The sequence below is a fragment of the Bombus fervidus genome, chromosome 3 (genome assembly GCF_041682495.2).
Source record: "Bombus fervidus isolate BK054 chromosome 3, iyBomFerv1, whole genome shotgun sequence".
NCBI classification, from domain to species: domain Eukaryota; kingdom Metazoa; phylum Arthropoda; class Insecta; order Hymenoptera; family Apidae; genus Bombus; species Bombus fervidus.
Window position 1 is genome coordinate 11,495,605 of NC_091519.1, and position 24,615 is coordinate 11,520,219.

A 24,615-nucleotide genomic window follows, 5' to 3' on the forward strand; every position below is an offset into this window, starting at 1 on the left:
CGGATAATATAAAATTGCCTTTTATGAGTACTTATAGATCTTAACATCTACTATAATAATTTTTAATCTTTCAAGCAATAATGTGCCCGAATAGACAAAGTTATCAAAAAAAGGAAAACAAATATTTTTGTTTCATATAAAATGAATCTTCATAACGATTACTCTTCTAAATCACGTGAGATTATTCTTCACAGTATCTTTTATCGATTCTAAATTTTTTTTTATTTCATTGAATTGAACATTCATCATTCTGTTTATCTAAAATTCAATTAGGTGGTCATATTTCCGTAACACCACAGATGATAGTTGCAGCGATAAAGAGACTCCACTTACGTAAAGTTTATGTTCCATCGAATCTCATTAGCGAATATTTACGTGGTTCCTATCCAGTTGAAAATAATGTAAGAATGTTTACCGAAGAATTAAAAAGAAAATTGGATTGTGCTGTACGTGTTGGATTAATATTAAAACACGGAGAGGATTTGTATTATTTACCTACTCTAAGGCAAAAAGCAAATGCACTTAAAACAGCGTTCACTGCATTTTGGAAGATATACAAAAACGTAATTATAAATATATATATATGTCCTATTATAATATATGTGTCCTACAAATTTTATTCAAAATTAAACAATTTTTTAAATTCATATTTATAAATTTATATTATATTATCTTTAATTTAAAAATTTTCTAATATTTCTTTCAGTATTCTAAATTCCGTATCTCAAAAGCTAGGAATCAGAACAAAAATCATTCTACATTAAAGGAACGAACTAAAAACAGGAAATATTCAAAAAATAATGACAACCATAGTAAATAAAGACATAATGAATTTTAAATGATACCTTATTATATAGTAGTAATAGTGGTATAGTTTATTTTCAACCTTCTGATCATAAAGGGAACTCGGTTTGCAATTATTTTTTTTAATGCCTTGCATTTTTATTTAATCATCTAAATACACATTCATACACTCACACACAAAACCTTATTTTACCCTTTTCTTTTTTACTATTACAAATCTATTGTCTATCATCTATCTAATTGTTATTGGAAAAGTTCGTTTCTGATTTTAAGGACAATTCAAACGCAGCACATTTAAATTTCGAAATAGATTTATTGAATTATACAAGTACAATTGTGTAAATGCCATTTTGTTCTACAACCTTCCTCCATCTTTCACGTGACTTGAATATTATATCCTCCTAGAACCTCTCAGATTTTTCGACGAAAAACCTTTCAATATGATTTCTTACGTTGATCGAAGAATTAAAAATTTTGCGATGTCTGGTGAATACGGTGGCTGGGGTAGCGCATCCCAACCAAGCTCCAATAGCTTTTGTCGAATAGTTAAAAACACATGAGGTCTCGCATTGCTCTGATGAAACACGACGTTCTTCCGATTCACTAGTTCTGGACGCTTTTGTTTAATTGCTGTCTTTAATTCGTTTAATTGCGAGCAATACCTTTCCGAATTTATCGTCTGGTTGTTTGGTAGAAGCTTATAATATAGGATTCCTTTGCAGTTTCACCAGACACAGAGTATAGCTTTCTTCAGATGAAAATCGGTTTTTGGAATGGCTAACACTAAACCTACTGTGATCACTTAAATGATCGTCTTTTAAATTTCGTTTAGAAATTTTTATATACAACATTATTGCACCGCCATTTAACTTCACGACTTTTCTTATAATATATGTACAATGAATTTTTTAATATTCACTTCTTTTCTTATTGTGTGTTTTCTGAGAATAATATGTAATCCGTCTTACTTATCACGACTGGTCATTTGACTGGTTAAACAATTTATATTTTTTTGTAATAGCAGTTTCTCGAAAACTCAATTCTGAAACTGAAATCTCGAAGATGGCCTCTACAGGTATTTTTCAATATTCTAGACATAACCGGGATAAATCCATAGATTTTAAATAAAGAAATCACGGGAGAAGGAATTTTGAGGCAAGAATTTTTATTTCAATTACTAATATTTTTTTAATATTTCTTTAAACAATTTTTAAAACTATATTTTTTTACTATCAAACTGGCTATGATCTGCATTTTATATTAAGAAATACAAATTGATTTAAAGACCAGTCACAGTAGGAACATGTATATGTGAAATCCCTAGGTTTAGTGCTAGAAGTGATTCATTCCACCTTCCCCCGAGATCTTTTCCGCTTAACATTATTATAAATAATCCATTGTCGGTTCCCCGTCATTACTTACTCTATAGAACAAGTACTAGAGCTAATTGTCTAATTTACCTACTTAACTAGATACCTCCTCTCTCTTTATTCTTTTCCTTTTTCTCTTCTGCAATTTTCTCATTCGGTCTACAGTCCTATTTTTTCCTTGTTCGTGAATTTATGTCTCTTGAACTAATCTCCCTTTCTAATTCTGTTTCTTGTTATATGCTTCCATATTTGATCCCACAGAATTCACATTCCCTTCTTTCACTCTCCTGCCAATATCTATTCTACCTCTCCATCAATCCTTATCTCATTTGTGCCATTAATTACTGGCTTCCCTCTTTTATCTCTCTACTTTAATATTCCAGCATTTGCACCACTCTTATATATTTAGCTTATATATTTATATCTTTAGTTATATGTACTTTAATTTTATTATCTTGTACTTTTACTTTCTTTTCTTCTTCTTTTTCTTCTTTTTTTTATTATTTGTACTTGTACTTTCCTGTCTCATACTCTCAGATGCCTTAAAATGTCTTCCTGCCTTTCTTAAGAGATTTGTAGAACAATATTATTTATTTTGAAACATACATGAAAACATTGGTTTGACTTTTGATAAAAATGTATTAAAATATCTTAAGAGGCTTGGAGACATTTGTAGAACAATATTTATATATTCTTCAATATTATGATGAGTTCTAAAATTATTACACAGATTATACAATAAAGTACCATTATATAAATGTGCAACTTTGGTCTGTTGATAAGGACATCCCAAAAGTGTATTCAAATCCATAATATGTTTCAAACAACTTTGGAACTCACCAAAAACGTGTATTATATGTATATCAAACTTCTCTGTGTTATATAATGTTTTGTCTACTTCAAAATGAGAAATAAAAAATGGTGCTGCTAGTACATAGTCATCATGAACGATTTCATTATAGGCTTTGGAAATTGTATCATTTTCTATACAACATGGGTTATAATTACTTTCTTTTCTTTTCTGCTTTATAGCTTCAATTGTTTGCATATATTTTTTGTTAAAAATGTTTATACTTCTATATTTCCCAATTTTGGAATCTATCATACCAAATAACATACAAAGAAATATAGAATATAAATAACATTTGTAAGATATAGGACATTCTTGTTGATGTATCCAATATTTGATGCATCCAACATACAATATCCACTTTGCTGGAAGTTCCTTTATACAATCCACATCTGTAATTCCTAGAGTATTGTTTAAAATCTCTCTTTGAATAAGTAATGAGACATTACCAAGATTGAATGAAAAAGGTAGTTTAAAAATACTCGTAATATCTATAGCCTTTAACTTACAGCACATAATCTTTTTATCTTCAGTTCTCATTAAGTATCTTATACAATTTATATTATTGTCTATCATTAATTTTAGAATTCCAATGATGATACTAAGGATTTTTAGGCTTACTATGATGTTTGAAGGATAACGACGATCTTCTACTTGTACGGGGCATACATATAAACGTTGAATTATTAAATCCAAAAAATATGATGGATATGTACCAATACGAAATTTATTTACAAACCATATAGGCAAATTACTAATAGTTGCAGTGTTAGACATTAATTCAGACTCAGTAAATATCTTTGCTATTTCAATTTCGTAGTCTTCTTCCTTATCTTCTTCAGTTAATTCATCATTTCCTTCTTCCCAAACTTCTTCTATGTATGTCAATGTATTGATATCTCCATCAAATTTGAAGCTTCTATTGAAACGATAGGTATTTACACGAGTAATATAATCTTTTGAGAAACCTAGAGATTCAAGTGTTTCAGCAGATTCATTTCTATGATTACTTATACTCATCTCTATTAAATCCAATATTTTTTGTCGCATAGGCATAGTTAACCTACTTAAAATTTCAGTGATTGCATCATGCAAGCTATGTTTACTCAACCATGACAAAGTTTCATCTATACAGTATTGTCGGGAATAACCGTCTACAATTGATGGTTTTAACTTTAAGTAGCGGAAAAAGTTCCTAAATGTACCAGGTTCCACATAGTCATTACCTAATACTATTGCAGCTAATATTAACTTTGATTGATCTAATCCTGTAAAATGTTTGAATAATTTCTCAATCTTATAAATTTTACAAAATTTAATATAACCATCTCCATCTGAATTTTTAATTACATCATTTTGTAATGTAGTAAATGGTATATATAATGATCCATATATATAAAAATCTGAATCATAGCTGAGAACTGGACAATTTAACATCTTTGCTACTGATGCTATAGTTTTATCAGCTTCAAATAGACACTGCACATATTGAATTTTTTTTTCTTTCATTACATCAATAAAAACTTGTTGCTTTAGCAAAGGAAAAATTTTTTGCGGACAACTAGTTCGGAATACAGAATCTGGCATTACATCTAGTTTCTTTTTCATCCTTCTTACAATAGTTTTGAATTTTTTACTTTCAACACCACCATCAATAAAAACTAAAGGCTTTATATTACACTTTAATAAGTCATCAAAGAAATCTGATACACATTGCGCATAATTATCGTAATCACCGCCAAATGTCCAATTAACGTATGTGCATTTTTTATATAATAAACAATTAATATTATTTCCATCAATTACTAAAAACGTATTACATAATCCGTGGTGCTCAAAAAAATTAAATTTATGATTTCTTATATAAGCAGTTAATCCTGGAATACCCATTATCTTCCTGTTTTTGTCCTTTTTTTGTCACACGTTAAACTAGTAAATATAAAATATGATGATATTCATTTGTTAACAATATACACACATATATCATGCTTACGAAAAGGATACTTACTAAAAATATAACAAAATTTCTGGTATTCTGTATTCAATAATATAATAGTAAAAATTAATACACCATGGCACAACAAAAAGCGGTATTCCCCGATTCAGTCTACCAACTTAGTGGATATGTTGTGTAGCCTTTCCAAAATTTAGGGAATTTGACATGAATGCTGCCCTTGAAGTGCTCAAGTACTCTGCTCGCAAATTCAAATAATTTCAAAACTAATACAACATTTGAATTAAGAAACACACAACGAGAGAGATTAATTTGAACAATAATTTATATTTAAAACTGATTATATTTAAAACTGATTAACTACTTTAACAAGATTTGCGCTTTAATGAAATTTATTTAGACACTGAGATATAACTTATGAGTTATAACTATATGAGTTATAACTATAACTGATTAAAAATCACTGACAAGATGTTATATTATTTATCTATGTGCTGATAAAATACATTTGTAAAATATATTCTACTGCCCTTTATAGGAAACATATGGAAAAACAAAATATTGACATATGACCAATTTTATTAGTCTATAATAAGAGAAATTTAAAATGAAGAATAGAGTTGTTTATTCAATAGAATGTGAAATACTCCAAGTAATTTCTGAAATAATAACAATAACATTCAGTCACCCGTTATTGAGTTTTCTCTAGCAATCAATACACAGATATAAATACTTAGAAACATTAGTTATAGATAAAGTCCATTCAAAAGATCAAGATATAGTTAAGTATGTACTTATTAGAGAAATAATATTCAAAATCAAGTTTTTTAAAAACAAAGCTTTGTATGATAAAATTTGATTCCTATTTCTTATAAATTATACCCTTTACAATTGTCCCATGTAATTTCTAAGTTACAAGATAAAGGATAAAATAAGATGAAGAAATGAATCTCGCATAATTATTAATAACAAATACAAATTATAGTTGTATTACATTACCATCCTCTTTATTTTTAGGTATATTGAAGATACAATAATTTATTCTACGAAAAATATTAATTCAATTAAGACTTAAATTCTACATACATATCAAAATATACTTGTAGCGATCAAATATATACATACATTAGTATATAGTATAAAAACATTACATACACTACATGTGATACAGTACAGAATTAACCACAGAGAATTTTGTTCATATCAACTACATTTACTTCAATAAAACTTTATTAAATACCTGATTAGACAAACTCCTATCGTATAAATAAAAAAAAAATACTATTTATCCCCTGGTATATAAATGGTATATAAATGGTATATAAATGAGTACTACTGTAATATTGAATGAAAATATGCATTATACATGGTTGAGCATAGAAAAACGATTATTTGGATCATAACATGCTTCATTTAAATCATCATCTGCACTAAAATATTCAGAATCATTTTCAGATGAAATGCTTTTTTTAGGCTTTGGATGTTTAGGTTTTGTTCTATGTTTTTTACAAAGATTAGTTCCATCATGAAACTTGAATGGAAACATTAGTTTGACTTTTAATAAAAATGTATTAAAAAATCTTAAGAGGCTTGGAGACATTTGTAGAACAATATTTATATATTCTTCAATATTATGGCGTGTTTTAAATTTTTTACTCAGATTATACAATAAAGTACCGTTAAATAAATTTGCAACTTTAGTCTGTGGATAAGGATATCCCAAAAGTGCATTCAGATTCATAGTATGTTTCAGACAACTTTGAAACTCTGCGAATACATGTACAGCAAATCTATCAAATTTTTTTGGATTCTTATATAATTCTTTATTCATATTAAAATAGGAGATAAAGAATGGTGCTGCTAATACACAGTCATTATAGTCAATTTCATTATAGGCTTCTATGATTGTACCATTATATTGATTACCACATAATTGATTCATTGTATAACATGAATCACAATTGTTCTTTTTCCTCTGTTGCTTCACAGTTTCAATTAATTGACAATATCTTTTCTGAAAAGTATACATGCTTCTGTACCTTCCAATTTTGGAATCGACTATGTTAAATAACATACAAATAAATATAGAATATAAATAACATTCATGAGATAAAGAACATTCTTCTTGATGTATCCAATATTTAATACATCCAATATACAACATCCATTCTGTCACACACAAAACCTTATTTTACCCTTTTCTTTTTTACTATTACAAATCTATTGTCTATCATCTATCTAATTGTTATTGGAAAAGTTCGTTTCTGATTTTAAGGACAATTCAAACGCAGCACATTTAAATTTCGAAATAGATTTATTGAATTATACAAGTACAATTGTGTAAATGCCATTTTGTTCTACAACCTTCCTCCATCTTTCACGTGACTTGAATATTATATCCTCCTAGAACCTCTCAGATTTTTCGACGAAAAACCTTTCAATATGATTTCTTACGTTGATCGAAGAATTAAAAATTTTGCGATGTCTGGTGAATACGGTGGCTGGGGTAGCGCATCCCAACCAAGCTCCAATAGCTTTTGTCGAATAGTTAAAAACACATGAGGTCTCGCATTGCTCTGATGAAACACGACGTTCTTCCGATTCACTAGTTCTGGACGCTTTTGTTTAATTGCTGTCTTTAATTCGTTTAATTGCGAGCAATACCTTTCCGAATTTATCGTCTGGTTGTTTGGTAGAAGCTTATAATATAGGATTCCTTTGCAGTTTCACCAGACACAGAGTATAGCTTTCTTCAGATGAAAATCGGTTTTTGGAATGGCTAACACTAAACCTACTGTGATCACTTAAATGATCGTCTTTTAAATTTCGTTTAGAAATTTTTATATACAACATTATTGCACCGCCATTTAACTTCACGACTTTTCTTATAATATATGTACAATGAATTTTTTAATATTCACTTCTTTTCTTATTGTGTGTTTTCTGAGAATAATATGTAATCCGTCTTACTTATCACGACTGGTCATTTGACTGGTTAAACAATTTATATTTTTTTGTAATAGCAGTTTCTCGAAAACTCAATTCTGAAACTGAAATCTCGAAGATGGCCTCTACAGGTATTTTTCAATATTCTAGACATAACCGGGATAAATCCATAGATTTTAAATAAAGAAATCACGGGAGAAGGAATTTTGAGGCAAGAATTTTTATTTCAATTACTAATATTTTTTTAATATTTCTTTAAACAATTTTTAAAACTATATTTTTTTACTATCAAACTGGCTATGATCTGCATTTTATATTAAGAAATACAAATTGATTTAAAGACCAGTCACAGTAGGAACATGTATATGTGAAATCCCTAGGTTTAGTGCTAGAAGTGATTCATTCCACCTTCCCCCGAGATCTTTTCCGCTTAACATTATTATAAATAATCCATTGTCGGTTCCCCGTCATTACTTACTCTATAGAACAAGTACTAGAGCTAATTGTCTAATTTACCTACTTAACTAGATACCTCCTCTCTCTTTATTCTTTTCCTTTTTCTCTTCTGCAATTTTCTCATTCGGTCTACAGTCCTATTTTTTCCTTGTTCGTGAATTTATGTCTCTTGAACTAATCTCCCTTTCTAATTCTGTTTCTTGTTATATGCTTCCATATTTGATCCCACAGAATTCACATTCCCTTCTTTCACTCTCCTGCCAATATCTATTCTACCTCTCCATCAATCCTTATCTCATTTGTGCCATTAATTACTGGCTTCCCTCTTTTATCTCTCTACTTTAATATTCCAGCATTTGCACCACTCTTATATATTTAGCTTATATATTTATATCTTTAGTTATATGTACTTTAATTTTATTATCTTGTACTTTTACTTTCTTTTCTTCTTCTTTTTCTTCTTTTTTTTATTATTTGTACTTGTACTTTCCTGTCTCATACTCTCAGATGCCTTAAAATGTCTTCCTGCCTTTCTTAAGAGATTTGTAGAACAATATTATTTATTTTGAAACATACATGAAAACATTGGTTTGACTTTTGATAAAAATGTATTAAAATATCTTAAGAGGCTTGGAGACATTTGTAGAACAATATTTATATATTCTTCAATATTATGATGAGTTCTAAAATTATTACACAGATTATACAATAAAGTACCATTATATAAATGTGCAACTTTGGTCTGTTGATAAGGACATCCCAAAAGTGTATTCAAATCCATAATATGTTTCAAACAACTTTAGAACTCACCAAAAACGTGTATTATATGTATATCAAACTTCTCTGTGTTATATAATGTTTTGTCTACTTCAAAATGAGAAATAAAAAATGGTGCTGCTAGTACATAGTCATCATGAACGATTTCATTATAGGCTTTGGAAATTGTATCATTTTCTATACAACATGGGTTATAATTACTTTCTTTTCTTTTCTGCTTTATAGCTTCAATTGTTTGCATATATTTTTTGTTAAAAATGTTTATACTTCTATATTTCCCAATTTTGGAATCTATCATACCAAATAACATACAAAGAAATATAGAATATAAATAACATTTGTAAGATATAGGACATTCTTGTTGATGTATCCAATATTTGATGCATCCAACATACAATATCCACTTTGCTGGAAGTTCCTTTATACAATCCACATCTGTAATTCCTAGAGTATTGTTTAAAATCTCTCTTTGAATAAGTAATGAGACATTACCAAGATTGAATGAAAAAGGTAGTTTAAAAATACTCGTAATATCTATAGCCTTTAACTTACAGCACATAATCTTTTTATCTTCAGTTCTCATTAAGTATCTTATACAATTTATATTATTGTCTATCATTAATTTTAGAATTCCAATGATGATACTAAGGATTTTTAGGCTTACTATGATGTTTGAAGGATAACGACGATCTTCTACTTGTACGGGGCATACATATAAACGTTGAATTATTAAATCCAAAAAATATGATGGATATGTACCAATACGAAATTTATTTACAAACCATATAGGCAAATTACTAATAGTTGCAGTGTTAGACATTAATTCAGACTCAGTAAATATCTTTGCTATTTCAATTTCGTAGTCTTCTTCCTTATCTTCTTCAGTTAATTCATCATTTCCTTCTTCCCAAACTTCTTCTATGTATGTCAATGTATTGATATCTCCATCAAATTTGAAGCTTCTATTGAAACGATAGGTATTTACACGAGTAATATAATCTTTTGAGAAACCTAGAGATTCAAGTGTTTCAGCAGATTCATTTCTATGATTACTTATACTCATCTCTATTAAATCCAATATTTTTTGTCGCATAGGCATAGTTAACCTACTTAAAATTTCAGTGATTGCATCATGCAAGCTATGTTTACTCAACCATGACAAAGTTTCATCTATACAGTATTGTCGGGAATAACCGTCTACAATTGATGGTTTTAACTTTAAGTAGCGGAAAAAGTTCCTAAATGTACCAGGTTCCACATAGTCATTACCTAATACTATTGCAGCTAATATTAACTTTGATTGATCTAATCCTGTAAAATGTTTGAATAATTTCTCAATCTTATAAATTTTACAAAATTTAATATAACCATCTCCATCTGAATTTTTAATTACATCATTTTGTAATGTAGTAAATGGTATATATAATGATCCATATATATAAAAATCTGAATCATAGCTGAGAACTGGACAATTTAACATCTTTGCTACTGATGCTATAGTTTTATCAGCTTCAAATAGACACTGCACATATTGAATTTTTTTTTCTTTCATTACATCAATAAAAACTTGTTGCTTTAGCAAAGGAAAAATTTTTTGCGGACAACTAGTTCGGAATACAGAATCTGGCATTACATCTAGTTTCTTTTTCATCCTTCTTACAATAGTTTTGAATTTTTTACTTTCAACACCACCATCAATAAAAACTAAAGGCTTTATATTACACTTTAATAAGTCATCAAAGAAATCTGATACACATTGCGCATAATTATCGTAATCACCGCCAAATGTCCAATTAACGTATGTGCATTTTTCATATAATAAACAATTAATATTATTTCCATCAATTACTAAAAACGTATTACATAATCCGTGGTGCTCAAAAAAATTAAATTTATGATTTCTTATATAAGCAGTTAATCCTGGAATACCCATTATCTTCCTGTTTTTGTCCTTTTTTTGTCACACGTTAAACTAGTAAATATAAAATATGATGATATTCATTTGTTAACAATATACACACATATATCATGCTTACGAAAAGGATACTTACTAAAAATATAACAAAATTTCTGGTATTCTGTATTCAATAATATAATAGTAAAAATTAATACACCATGGCACAACAAAAAGCGGTATTCCCCGATTCAGTCTACCAACTTAGTGGATATGTTGTGTAGCCTTTCCAAAATTTAGGGAATTTGACATGAATGCTGCCCTTGAAGTGCTCAAGTACTCTGCTCGCAAATTCAAATAATTTCAAAACTAATACAACATTTGAATTAAGAAACACACAACGAGAGAGATTAATTTGAACAATAATTTATATTTAAAACTGATTATATTTAAAACTGATTAACTACTTTAACAAGATTTGCGCTTTAATGAAATTTATTTAGACACTGAGATATAACTTATGAGTTATAACTATATGAGTTATAACTATAACTGATTAAAAATCACTGACAAGATGTTATATTATTTATCTATGTGCTGATAAAATACATTTGTAAAATATATTCTACTGCCCTTTATAGGAAACATATGGAAAAACAAAATATTGACATATGACCAATTTTATTAGTCTATAATAAGAGAAATTTAAAATGAAGAATAGAGTTGTTTATTCAATAGAATGTGAAATACTCCAAGTAATTTCTGAAATAATAACAATAACATTCAGTCACCCGTTATTGAGTTTTCTCTAGCAATCAATACACAGATATAAATACTTAGAAACATTAGTTATAGATAAAGTCCATTCAAAAGATCAAGATATAGTTAAGTATGTACTTATTAGAGAAATAATATTCAAAATCAAGTTTTTTAAAAACAAAGCTTTGTATGATAAAATTTGATTCCTATTTCTTATAAATTATACCCTTTACAATTGTCCCATGTAATTTCTAAGTTACAAGATAAAGGATAAAATAAGATGAAGAAATGAATCTCGCATAATTATTAATAACAAATACAAATTATAGTTGTATTACATTACCATCCTCTTTATTTTTAGGTATATTGAAGATACAATAATTTATTCTACGAAAAATATTAATTCAATTAAGACTTAAATTCTACATACATATCAAAATATACTTGTAGCGATCAAATATATACATACATTAGTATATAGTATAAAAACATTACATACACTACATGTGATACAGTACAGAATTAACCACAGAGAATTTTGTTCATATCAACTACATTTACTTCAATAAAACTTTATTAAATACCTGATTAGACAAACTCCTATCGTATAAATAAAAAAAAAATACTATTTATCCCCTGGTATATAAATGGTATATAAATGGTATATAAATGAGTACTACTGTAATATTGAATGAAAATATGCATTATACATGGTTGAGCATAGAAAAACGATTATTTGGATCATAACATGCTTCATTTAAATCATCATCTGCACTAAAATATTCAGAATCATTTTCAGATGAAATGCTTTTTTTAGGCTTTGGATGTTTAGGTTTTGTTCTATGTTTTTTACAAAGATTAGTTCCATCATGAAACTTGAATGGAAACATTAGTTTGACTTTTAATAAAAATGTATTAAAAAATCTTAAGAGGCTTGGAGACATTTGTAGAACAATATTTATATATTCTTCAATATTATGGCGTGTTTTAAATTTTTTACTCAGATTATACAATAAAGTACCGTTAAATAAATTTGCAACTTTAGTCTGTGGATAAGGATATCCCAAAAGTGCATTCAGATTCATAGTATGTTTCAGACAACTTTGAAACTCTGCGAATACATGTACAGCAAATCTATCAAATTTTTTTGGATTCTTATATAATTCTTTATTCATATTAAAATAGGAGATAAAGAATGGTGCTGCTAATACACAGTCATTATAGTCAATTTCATTATAGGCTTCTATGATTGTACCATTATATTGATTACCACATAATTGATTCATTGTATAACATGAATCACAATTGTTCTTTTTCCTCTGTTGCTTCACAGTTTCAATTAATTGACAATATCTTTTCTGAAAAGTATACATGCTTCTGTACCTTCCAATTTTGGAATCGACTATGTTAAATAACATACAAATAAATATAGAATATAAATAACATTCATGAGATAAAGAACATTCTTCTTGATGTATCCAATATTTAATACATCCAATATACAACATCCATTCTGGTGGAAGTTCATTTATACAATCCATATCTGTGATTCCTAAAGTATTGTTTAAAATCTCTCTTTGAGTATGTGATGAGATATCTCTAAGATTGAATAAGGAAGGTAGTCTAAAATTATTCATAGTCTCTGCACTCTGTAACTTACAGCATATAATCTTTTTATTTTGTGTTCTCACCATATATTTCATATAACATATTCTACTAATTATTGCTGATTTTAAAATCCCAAATATAACACTAATAATTTTTAAGCTTACTATGATACTAGAAGGATAACGATAATCTTCCACCTGTACAGGACAAACATATATATTTCGAACTATTAAATCCATAAAATATTTTGGATATCTGCCCATAAGAAATTCATTTACAAACCACATAGGCAATTTACTAACAACTACATTTTGAGGCACTAGTTCAGTCTTACTATATGTATTTGCTATTTCAATTTTATCATCTTCATCTTCTTCTCCGCTTGATTCATTATTTTCTTCTTCACAAACTTCTTCTATGTATGTCAATGAACTGATATCTCCATCAAATTTAAAACTTCTATTCAAATGATATGTATTTACATGAACAACATAATCTTTTGAAAAACCTAGAGGTAAAAGCATCTCAGCAGATGCATTTGTGTAGCTATTTATATTGATCTCTATTAAGTCTAATATTTTTTGTCGGGTAGGCTTAATTAATCTACTTAAAATTTCAATGATAGCTTTGTCCAAAGTGTAATTGCTCAGCCACCTCAAAGTTGTTTCTATACAACATTGTCGATGATTATGCTTTTTTCTTGATGCTCCTCTTAGTTTCAAGTGGCGAAAAAAGTTCTTAAACGTATTACGTTTCACATAATCATTACCTAGTAATATTGCAGCCAGTGGCAACATTGATTGATGTAGTCCTTTAAAAGATTTAAGCAAGTTCTCAACTTTGTAAATTTTACAGCATTTCATGTAACCATTTCCATTTGGATTTTTAACTACATAAGTATCTAATGTATCAAATGGTATATATAATGTTCCATATATATAAAAGTCAGAGTCATAACTGAGTACTGGACAATTCAAGATCCTTGCTACTGATGCTATGTCATTATCAGCTTCGAATAGGCATTGCACATGTCTAATATCCTTTTCTCTTATTACATCTATAAAAACTTCTTGTAACATTAAAGGAAAAAATTTCATGTTCCTTTGATTGATTGGAGAAAATGACCATGCAGCACGAATTTTCTGTTTAGTTCTTTTTATAATAGTTCTAAATTTTTTATTTTCGCTACCACCATCAAATAAAACCAGAGGTGTTACTTTACATCTTAATAAATCATTAAAGAAGTCTGATACACACTGCGCATAATTATCATAATCACCACCAAATGCACAATTACATTTTGCGTACAAATTATATATTGAAAAACAAACACTGTTTCCATCGATTACCAAATATGTATTGTGCAGTTCATAATACTCCAAATAACGGTCAGAACGATTGTTTATATAGGTAGTTAGTCCAGGAATTCCCATTATGAATTTTTTTCTCTACACTTTTTTGTAGGTTTAATGTCACAAATTAAACATACTGTATATTAAAAGTCATTTTCTGCAAGGATTTTATGTTTATGTACACACTAGCAATATAGGTTATGTGAAAAGAATACCTGTCTTTCGCACGCACAGTTTTATATTACACAATTCCGATGAAAATATAATGAACAAATATTATTTTTGTTCCTATCTTCAGTTTTCAATTTTTATCACATATATATAAATAAAGTTAGGTTTGTACAATTCTCTTCAAGAAATCAATGCTGCTTTGTGACTTGTAATTGGTTTATAATAGCTTACAAAAAGGTTATACAATTTATATTATATTTTATAATGAAACATGTATAATGTTTGTGAAAAAATAAGGTTATTAAGGTATATAATATTTTATTATTTATAACAAATACAAATTCTAATTTTATTATATTACTACTCTCTTTATTTTATATTCTTACACTCAAAATGGAATAATTTATCTTATGCAAAATATTTATGTTAGAAACTATACTAAATCTATGTATTATGAAAGATATAATGCAATTTGTGCTTTTCCTATCATGCATGTAGAAATGCTTTACTGGAATGATTCAGTTTGCAAAACCCAGTTTGTAGCCTATTTATATATTATTTATAATTTTGCTGAAAAACACGAAAAAACAAAAACTTATATTAGAAGTTGCTATTTGAATAATTAAATACATATATAAGCAGATTAAAGGCAAAATTAAAAATTACTTTATAAGAATTACCTATGGACGAATTTATTATTATTTTAAATAAATATTATGTATATATAGAATATATACATATGCAGAAAATGTATTATGTGAAGACATACTTGAGATCCATAAATATGATTATATTTTAACGTTTAATATTGTACTATATAATTACTAAAAAGATACTAAAAAATTTAAAATACTATACAATTGTTACTTGCTCCAGAAAAATCATGTTTAGCTTTAAGTGCCTTATCCCTTTCATCCCATAATGTAAGTCCATCACAAGCACAGATCTTTTTTGTATTTTGAAATAAGCCAGATGAACGAGCAATTATACCACAGGCCAGTCTAAAACATACATGAATGTTAAATATAACAAATCGTTATGTGCATCATAATAATGTCACTGTAGTATTTACTTATTTCCACTATTTCCATGTATTTTAGATTCTGGATCAACACCTCTTCCTAAATCATCTGGTTTTTCTGTTATAACTAAAGATCTTCCAATAACATCAGGTATTTTTACAAGTTTATCTATTATTCTAAAAGTAGCTCTACCAGAATCATTGACTATTATATTTCCCAAATCTCCAACATGCTGCATAGTAAAAAATCTTTTATTTCAAGATACTAACTATTAACCATGGAGATTTCCTTACAATATGAACACAAATCTCAATATTTACCCGTCTAAATGCATCATCTTCAGGTCCACCATGTAATGTATTATTTGGGTTGAAATGTTCTCCAACACTAAAAATGTGTCATAAAATATCTCAAATAAAAAAAGAAAAGAAGGAAAACAAAAAATAAAAATTCTAAATGCCTACCTATCACACCCTTGAGAGATATCACCACATTCATGAATGTGCATGCCATGTTTACCAGGTGCTAAACCATCAACTATTCCATCTATAAGACATCCATCAGGAGTTTCTGCAAATCTTATTACACCCATTATTTTATTATCTATGGTATATCCTGAATTCCCTCCTAACATCGCAACTGCACTAGAACTATCTGTAATATAAAATATTGCTCGATTTTATATTTTAGAGATATTATAATAATATAATACATTATATTACTGTGATATTACCTCCATATCCCTTTAAAACAACTTTTCTCCCAGTCTGTTCAATTTTTTCTTGAATTATAGAATATGGTAAATTTGTTTCAACTATAACATTTCCTTTTTCTAATGATATATCAATATTTTTAATTCCATTTACGCCAATTAAAGTGTTTCGAACCGAATCAACGCATTTTCGACAAGTCATTTCCACCGCAAATTCGATCTAAAATTATAAAAAGTACTTATTACTATGATAGTACTATATTTATTTTTCAATTATTTTTATTATTTACCTTTGCTGTAGTCATTTTATATAATGTCTTTACGAGCAAAATCAGTAATTTTTTTCTCGATATTGCGAAATGAGATAAATTTATCTTCACTGATTTGAGGTTACGTTTTTCACAATATGATACAGTTATATGATACAGTCGAAATTATGCCAGTAAATAGGAAAGGCATGATGCCATGTTGTAAGATGTTTTTAGTAAATTTTTATGAAATTATACATAAAAAATGAGACAGTAATTGCCATTACTAACGCAGGAATTCTATATCATAGAGGATAAAAGATATTTCAAATTACATTCGGCAGATATACAAATAATAAATTGGTAATATTTTTTTTTTTGTATACAGATATAAATATAGTAATTTCCATAAACATATTATTAATAATATGTTTAAAAATTTTTCATTATAGGCGGTGATAATTAATTTTTTTCAATTAGAGTCATAAAAATAGCCAGTAGTATGTACTACGTTACATGAGATAATCTGTATATTCTATCTAGTTTTATTTAATATAATTTGTGAAACAAAAATTTCACTTATGTGTTTCACGAAAGAGATGAAGCGAAATGTGAGTCTAAAACTCTTGTTAACTTATGCATAAAATAATAAAGATATGAATTTTTATCATTTTATTAAAAATAAAACTTTTAACTAATTTTTTCATAAGTTTCTGGACATTTCTACTATTGATTAATATACAGAAGTATAAGAACTTTTTTCAATGTATACATTAAAATCTATTTTTTAGACAAATGCATGCAGGTTTTCACTAATACATTCTAGTAAGTAACGGATTTTGAGTTTTTACTATCGAATTCCTACGGTATATTTTGTCACGATAGTTTGCGCGTTTGCCACACGGTCGCTTTATTCCCAAGCTTTCTATTTTAGATATGGACAGACACCATATCTTATTTGTAAAACTAGAATTTTGCAAAGCAATTGCTAGCAGTGATTCGCTATATTTAGAATTTTTCTTCGGTAAGATTCTATCTTGGCAAAATAAGATTATGCATTTTGATTAGTTTTTCGAAGCAGAGTTATGTTGAAGGTAATAACTCTTTTTTAAACGTTGAAAGTACAGTGCAACAATGTGGGCTATCAATACTGTAGCAAGGTTTTAAGGCTTCAAATGAATATAAGCAATACAGAAAAGAAAACTACCGACTGGGAGATTAAGTGAAAAAGAATAGGAGTGAAAATAAATTGTATCCAATCGTGATTTTTTGACTATTGATAAGTTATCTGAAGGCATGTCCGTGACCTTTGCTCAACGCGGCAGGCCGCCACCGAATCCTGCTCAAATACAGAAGGTGATGAGTATCATATATTATCATTAATATTGTATTGTACTAGTTTTCTTGAAATTTCATTCTTTTTGTTACATGGTTTTATGATATTTAATAAGGTAATAATTAAAAAACAGTAGAAAGAATGTATAGTTTATAATGTTATGATATTTTACAATATTGAATTAATCATTTATATGAATAAATTTGTTGATGTAGATGCTTGATGAAAATAGTCAGCTTATACAAACAATACAAGAATATCAAAATAAAGGAAAAGCACAAGAATGTATACAGTAAGTGATAAATGTTTTCAAAATATATGTAAGTTATATTGGTATACTTATAATATGATTTCTTTTTAGATACCAGCAGATGTTGCATCGTAATTTGGTATATTTGGCATCCATTGCTGATGCAAATCAAAATATACAAGCATTGCTACCAGTAAGGAATATTTTAAATATTAAAGAAATATTAAGGTATAATATCTAAGTTTTAAATATATATTAATGTTATCTTTGTTTCTATAATTAGCCTCCACAAGGAATTCCTAATGGACCCCAACATGGTATGATGAATCCACAGGGCATTCCTAATACCCCCACAGGATCAAGTGGACCTGGAGGTGATATGTCTCCAAATACTCAACCAACATTACCAATGTCAAGCTTTAGTCAAGGACAACCAATGACACAAGGTGGATACCGTGGTCCTGTTATGTCTGGACAAGGACCTATGAATAGTATGTTATGTTCCAATATAATATAAAATTTTTAGAAATTAATGTTATCTTTTAACTCTAATATACTATTATTTCAAAGGACCACCTGCTGCACCTGGACCACAACAGTATAGGGGACCTCAGGGTTATCCTCAACAACCTTCTCAACAAAGTTATCCTACGCAATATGCCAATCAAAATCCGGGCACCAATTATCAAGGACCACAGGGATCTGCATATACTCCAGGTCAACCAAATCAATATGGACCACCAAATACTTCCCAACAACAGGGATACAGCACATCAACGCAACCGAACTATGGTCCTCCAACTACCGTGAATAGTTACGGTCCTCAACCAGGTGGATATCCACCACCAGGAACAACTCAGCCTCCTACAGGATATGGTCCACCACCACCGAATCAACAAGGCTATCCTCCTTCTAATCCTTCTCAACAAAATTTCCCGTCAAGCGGACAACAGCAACAGCCTGGTCAATATGGTAGCCCTAGCCCACAACCAAATTACCAACAACCTCCGTCTCAAGCTCCACCTCAAAATGCGTACGGAGCTGGTCAACCCGGAAATTATCCTCCTCCTTCATCGCAAGCATATGCAAATAACGTTCCACCTCAAAATTATCCGGCTCCCCCTACTTCTAGTGCTCAACCTCCTCAACCTGGATCTCAACAAAATACTGGTCCTCAACCAAATTATGGTAATCAACCAAGTCCGGGCCCTGGAGCAACGCAATACGGTCCAGCTTCTACATCTCCACCGTTCAGTACTGCCTCTGCAAGTGGAGTAAATACCTATGCTCAGAGTAGCCAACCAACTAGTACACCGTCCGCTTCAACTCAAACTTACCCACCAAGTAGCGCTCCACCATCTACTTCGCAAGGTGGAAACTACGCTCCACCGGGACCTGCACCATCCGGATATCCCGTGCATCAAACACCTCACCCAACGTCTCATCCGCCACATCAACCACCGCATCAATCCTCACATCAACCTCCTCATGCTCCTCATCAACCACCTCATCAACCTTCTCATCAATCAACTCATCAACCTTCTGCACATCAATCTCCACATCAACCACAACAATCTCAACAACAATCTCAAACACCGCCACAGTCTCAACAGCAACAGTCTCAGAGTCCTGCTCCAAGTGGATTTCAGCCACCTTCAGGACCTCCACAAGGTCCTGCTCCACCTCCGGGACCACAACCACAGCCTGGATATGGTCCAGCTACTACACAGACATACGTACCACCGACACCAGGAGGACAGCCACAGGTACAGATGATTGAAAAATATGGAGCATATTTTAAACTGTTATTAATATAATATAAATTATACTTAATATAAATATATAAATTCTAGGTATACACTCCTCATCCACCTCAAGGTGGTCAACATTACGGACATCCACAATATCCTCCTCAGAGTTATCCACCACCACCAGCAGGACAAGGATATCCTCAATATCCACCGCGTCCACCTGGTGGACACATGCCTCCCCCCCCTGGACCTCAAGGACCTCCTCCACCAAATCAGTATGGTGGTTATGGATATCAGCCACCTCCACAATAGAGTATATATTAATGTAAATTCGTACAATATTCATTCTAATACAAAAGTGATTTAATTACAAACTCAAAACAAATGGCATATTAAACTTTAATTTAATTCTTGATAGCATATCGTCCAATGTTATATAATGAAACAAATAATAGAAAATATATATATTACTAAGGAAAGGTGCTGCTAAAATTTTATTACAATTGTAATGAGAAATGAAAACTTTTTGAATAATTTTAATTTCCTTAAATAAGATATCCAATTTAACATTACAAAATATACTTCGTTACAAAAAAGAATTTGTAGATATTGCAAACTATATACATGGTCTAATGTGTACAAAAATCTTCAAAAGTTATATCTTAAAGTTTCGTTTTATCGAGAATAACATCGTTGGACAAATATTTTATTCATTAAAGTATTGTTATAAATCTTTTAATGTGACATCAAAGTTTTACTTTCGTTTGTGGCTATTTAATTTTGTTTATTTAATTTTGTAATACACACATGCTTATGCTGCACTTAGCGACGTGTGCAGTTTAAGAATTTTAGTGTTCATAATACAGCATAAACATATTTGTCACACCAAGTTATGACGTATGACACATGATACAATATGTACTAACTATTTACAGCTTTCAATATATATTTTGCTTTAGAATAAATTTTTTATTTACTTATCTAATTTTATATTTTCTTGATTGTCATTAAAAGATTTATGAATTTACACATTGATTTTTATTTTTTCCTTGAGGAGTTCTTTTAATTTTTACATAGATATATAAAAGAAGTTTTCATCTAGGTAACAAAGAGTACAATATTTTTTTGTGAATACTACTTATGTTAATCTTATGTATGATAATTTTTTAGTCATTTCATATTACAAAATTTTTATGTACAAAATTTCTCTTTGTTCTCCGTTTATATAATATATTATCTAAATATATGTTTGGATCATTAAAACCAGAAAATAATCTCGTAAAAAGATATATTTTCAAATTTTGGAAATAAAAGAAGTGGAGATTTTTTATCATTATAATGATTTGAATATTTTGAAATTTATCATCATCCTTATCTTATAATTTATTGTAAAACAACGATTCACATTTACAAGAAGCATACAAAAGTTTACATGTTATTAATGCATACAAAATCGAGTAATCGTATTACTTAATAATTTGATTAACATTATAGCTCCTCTTTAAGTTTTCCATCGGCGTTGTAACATTTACAAGAATGCTTGGGTTGCAGCACTTCTTCCATGTTATCTAATACTTTAACTTTACTATTTAAGCGTTTACTCCATTCCTGAAGTGTAAAAAAAGCATGTTATTCTATGATATATATTTAAGTAAAAAATAAATGAAGTTGAATCTGCATAATTTTTGCAGGAATTTCTTACATGAAACAAAACTACATGATAGCATAATACATTATCTGGTAACAAATTATCTCTTGCAAATTGTCTAGCAGATTTGGCAATCTGTAGTACTTTTTGGTCATGTTCTTTAGCCCACATAATTTTTTCAACAAGATCTGACAGATCCCTTTTAACAGATATGTAATGTTTTCCGGGTACAAGATTATTGTAAAAAAATTCATAATACTTTGATTCTTGTTTTAATAATAAGGCATCGCCAGCAAGTAAATATGGAAGTCGATATGCTGCTACCGTACCATCTATACATAACTGATATTTGTACTGCAACGTTATTACCTTTTAATTATTTTTACACTTGTATTTAATCTACATAATTCATAGCTGTGTTCATCTTACCTTGAAAAAATGAAAGAAAGACACATGGCTTTGTTCTGGACCATATTTATCCATTTCATCTTTAAAAAAAAAGAAATTTGTAATTGCAACATTAAAAAAATCAGGATATTTTCTGGAAATATCAATTAAATCGAGTCGTTCTCTACGGGAATCTCGACCACGCCAAAATACTTTTTCTATCTTTTCTTTCCATGGTGTATCTGTATTACCTTGTATAGACAGCATATCTAACATTACCCTGTTTTACATGTAGTATTAGTAAATAGAAAAATGCTTAGTATATCATGTATCATGATCTAAAATAATTGTTAAAAATGCGATTAAATTACTACCTTCCCATTTCTTCTAACGATGATTCTGTGATATCATAAGTAGGTATAACAATATCTTTAGTGTCAAAAGAGCCACACCAAGAAAAGATAGGATAATTTTTGCCCTCTTTTGGAACAAGTGGCCAATCTCCCAAATTCACAAAGAATTCAATATCTGGCAATAAAACTTTGCGAGTAAGAGATAGGAGGATAGAATCCATAAATATCTTAAAGCCTACATAACGGCCATGACACTCCCTAAAAATCTTATTTCATCTAGTTTAATTCATATATAGTCTCAATCGAATTTTAAAGTTACAGACTGCAATAGTATTTACTTTGTTAGACTTAATTACATAGTGACATAGACTAACGCTTCCTGGCCGATCGTATGTTTTTACAATACTTTCACGCATTTTGTCAAAGTCAACATTTGGAAAAGGAGCAAGATCATCCTGCATTTGTTTATAACTTTTTGAACATCCTAAATTTTCTAACCAACTATTAATAGAAGAATTTGGACAGTAGCATTCTTCTTCGTAAACAGGTCCTAAAAATTTTCATCAAATTATTTATATTATAGAAATAATTATTTTACAAGAGGTAATAAAAAAACTTATGCACTAGATAACAAATGTAATACCTTTAGATTCCACCAATAGGATAGGTAAATTATTATGTTTCATTTTTATTTTTAATTTGAAATTGAAGCATGTATTATGTAATTTATATCTAACAATAAAACTTCCGTCTTTACAGTCTAGAATTTGTGTCCATATATGACACATGTGTCCTGTTGAAGTTTGCCCTTGTATGGATACAGTTATTATATCTTTTCCAGGTGATTCTGTTAAACTAAAGCAATTTTTCAGTAAGTAAAAAAAAAGAGATATATTTAAAAAACATAACTAAACTTCAATGTTGAATTCATATTTAGATATTTCCTATAATATATAATTTTTTTTAAATATACGTATCTATATGTAATAAAAATGAAAAACATACTTTTTGCCTTGTAGGTCAATAAACTGTAGAAAAATATATCTTGCTCGCATTGTTACTTTATCTGGTCTCAAACCTGGACCCCAAATTATTGTTTCCGATGGATTTATTTCAGCATTTCTTCCTTCTTGTTGGCAAATAACCAACAATAAAATCAATATAAATATCATTCTTATTAAAAATAACTGTCGATAGATTCAAAGCGCCTGATACACTGTAGAGACGTTGTAAATATAATTCTTTCGTGTATAAAAATTCATTAAAAAGATTCACAAAAAAAGTTTAAAATTTATCAAGGTCTCAATTAAAATAAGTTTATTTTCTTTATTATTCTTTAATCATTATCACTCTAAGTATATTATAAAAAATATTTATTTTAAAAGAGATCCAAATCGGTTATTTCATAGACAGCGTTCTTGAAATCGAGAGTAACGAACAAAAATCTAAAGTTGATCGGAATTATAACTACAATTCTTTTCCCCAGTTATGATTTTCTATAAAGATATTGTTTTATACGCAAACATGGATACACAAGGAAAATAATTATTAAAAGAAATTGATAAAGAAGGAAAGAAATGAAATTAACGGGATTTAAAAATTCCTTAATCACTGTTAAATGAATATCAACTCTATAATAGCCAACATGTAAAGATCCGCCTCTAGTATTATATCGCAGCTTCACATATGCTTTTTAGTTTTAGGTTATTTTTTTATTTATGAAAATTGTAGTAATTTGTCCTGTATAATTTTGTAACTTAATGAAAAGATTAAGTAAAATGCATAATATGTATAGAATAATCTACCATGACGTGGAGATATTGTAAAATTGGTCGTATACAAAATTCCCTTAATTTTCAGATGAGAATCTCTCACGTTTGCAGAATGGGCGAAAAGTAACAGGAAACATGGTTTTCGAATCTTTAAGATAGTAACAACTTTCATTTGCCTGGGAAATTTCCCAAATT

General features: G+C 29.0%; 7 protein-coding genes across 10 annotated transcripts; 2 read left to right on the top strand and 5 right to left on the bottom strand.

The window, feature by feature from the left end:
- The first annotated feature begins 192 nt into the window (after nt 1-192).
- Nucleotides 193-839, top strand: LOC141445964 (uncharacterized). The gene is made up of 2 exons (XM_074112220.1): nt 193-563; nt 707-839. The coding sequence occupies exons 1-2, from the start codon at nt 300-302 to the stop codon at nt 818-820; spliced, it is 378 nt and encodes a 125-aa protein (XP_073968321.1). The 5' UTR covers nt 193-299; the 3' UTR covers nt 821-839.
- A 258-nt stretch (nt 840-1,097) lies between these two features.
- On the bottom strand, nt 1,098-5,338 carry LOC139998375 (protein asteroid-like). Its single transcript, XM_072022825.1, has 3 exons — nt 5,033-5,338; nt 2,685-4,953; nt 1,098-2,649 (listed from the first exon to the last, which is right to left on the bottom strand). Exon 2 carries the CDS (start codon nt 4,912-4,914, stop codon nt 2,761-2,763), a length of 2,154 nt encoding a protein of 717 aa, XP_071878926.1. The 5' UTR covers nt 4,915-4,953; nt 5,033-5,338; the 3' UTR covers nt 1,098-2,649; nt 2,685-2,760.
- A 587-nt stretch (nt 5,339-5,925) lies between these two features.
- On the bottom strand, nt 5,926-11,518 carry LOC139998479 (protein asteroid-like). Of its 2 annotated transcripts, none has more exons than XM_072023048.1 (3): nt 11,209-11,506; nt 9,328-11,129; nt 5,926-6,888 (listed from the first exon to the last, which is right to left on the bottom strand). In XM_072023048.1, exons 2-3 carry the CDS (start codon nt 11,088-11,090, stop codon nt 6,339-6,341), a joined length of 2,313 nt encoding a protein of 770 aa, XP_071879149.1. In that variant the 5' UTR covers nt 11,091-11,129; nt 11,209-11,506; the 3' UTR covers nt 5,926-6,338. The 2 variants fall into 2 exon arrangements, 1 of the variants encoding a protein (XP_071879149.1); XR_011803307.1 differs by lacking the exon at nt 5,926-6,888 and adding an exon at nt 7,274-8,825 and having other exon boundaries at nt 8,861-11,129; nt 11,209-11,518.
- A 941-nt stretch (nt 11,519-12,459) lies between these two features.
- LOC139985523 (protein asteroid-like) lies at nt 12,460-15,125 on the bottom strand. Its single transcript, XM_072000009.1, has 2 exons — nt 14,188-15,125; nt 12,460-13,926 (listed from the first exon to the last, which is right to left on the bottom strand). Exons 1-2 carry the CDS (start codon nt 14,849-14,851, stop codon nt 12,515-12,517), a joined length of 2,076 nt encoding a protein of 691 aa, XP_071856110.1. The 5' UTR covers nt 14,852-15,125; the 3' UTR covers nt 12,460-12,514.
- Nucleotides 15,126-15,254: 129 nt separating this feature from the next.
- Ccs (copper chaperone for superoxide dismutase) lies at nt 15,255-17,120 on the bottom strand. 2 transcript variants are annotated; one of them, XM_072000023.1, is made up of 7 exons: nt 16,966-17,120; nt 16,697-16,895; nt 16,428-16,617; nt 16,284-16,350; nt 16,014-16,195; nt 15,809-15,942; nt 15,255-15,511 (listed from the first exon to the last, which is right to left on the bottom strand). In XM_072000023.1, exons 1-7 carry the CDS (start codon nt 16,978-16,980, stop codon nt 15,501-15,503), a joined length of 798 nt encoding a protein of 265 aa, XP_071856124.1. In that variant the 5' UTR covers nt 16,981-17,120; the 3' UTR covers nt 15,255-15,500. The 2 variants fall into 2 exon arrangements, with proteins under 2 accessions (XP_071856124.1, XP_071856123.1); XM_072000022.1 differs by having other exon boundaries at nt 15,800-15,942.
- A 660-nt stretch (nt 17,121-17,780) lies between these two features.
- LOC139985524 (uncharacterized) lies at nt 17,781-21,287 on the top strand. Its single transcript, XM_072000010.1, has 6 exons — nt 17,781-18,279; nt 18,475-18,551; nt 18,621-18,702; nt 18,793-19,000; nt 19,080-20,275; nt 20,363-21,287. Exons 1-6 carry the CDS (start codon nt 18,220-18,222, stop codon nt 20,570-20,572), a joined length of 1,833 nt encoding a protein of 610 aa, XP_071856111.1. The 5' UTR covers nt 17,781-18,219; the 3' UTR covers nt 20,573-21,287.
- A 244-nt stretch (nt 21,288-21,531) lies between these two features.
- LOC139985525 (protein O-glucosyltransferase 2) lies at nt 21,532-24,592 on the bottom strand. Of its 2 annotated transcripts, none has more exons than XM_072000012.1 (8): nt 24,454-24,592; nt 23,654-23,777; nt 23,292-23,503; nt 22,987-23,198; nt 22,670-22,914; nt 22,338-22,575; nt 21,963-22,250; nt 21,532-21,868 (listed from the first exon to the last, which is right to left on the bottom strand). In XM_072000012.1, the coding sequence occupies exons 1-8, from the start codon at nt 24,590-24,592 to the stop codon at nt 21,749-21,751; spliced, it is 1,578 nt and encodes a 525-aa protein (XP_071856113.1). In that variant the 3' UTR covers nt 21,532-21,748. The 2 variants fall into 2 exon arrangements, with proteins under 2 accessions (XP_071856113.1, XP_071856112.1); XM_072000011.1 differs by having other exon boundaries at nt 21,963-22,262.
- Between the last annotated feature and the right edge of the window lie 23 nt (nt 24,593-24,615).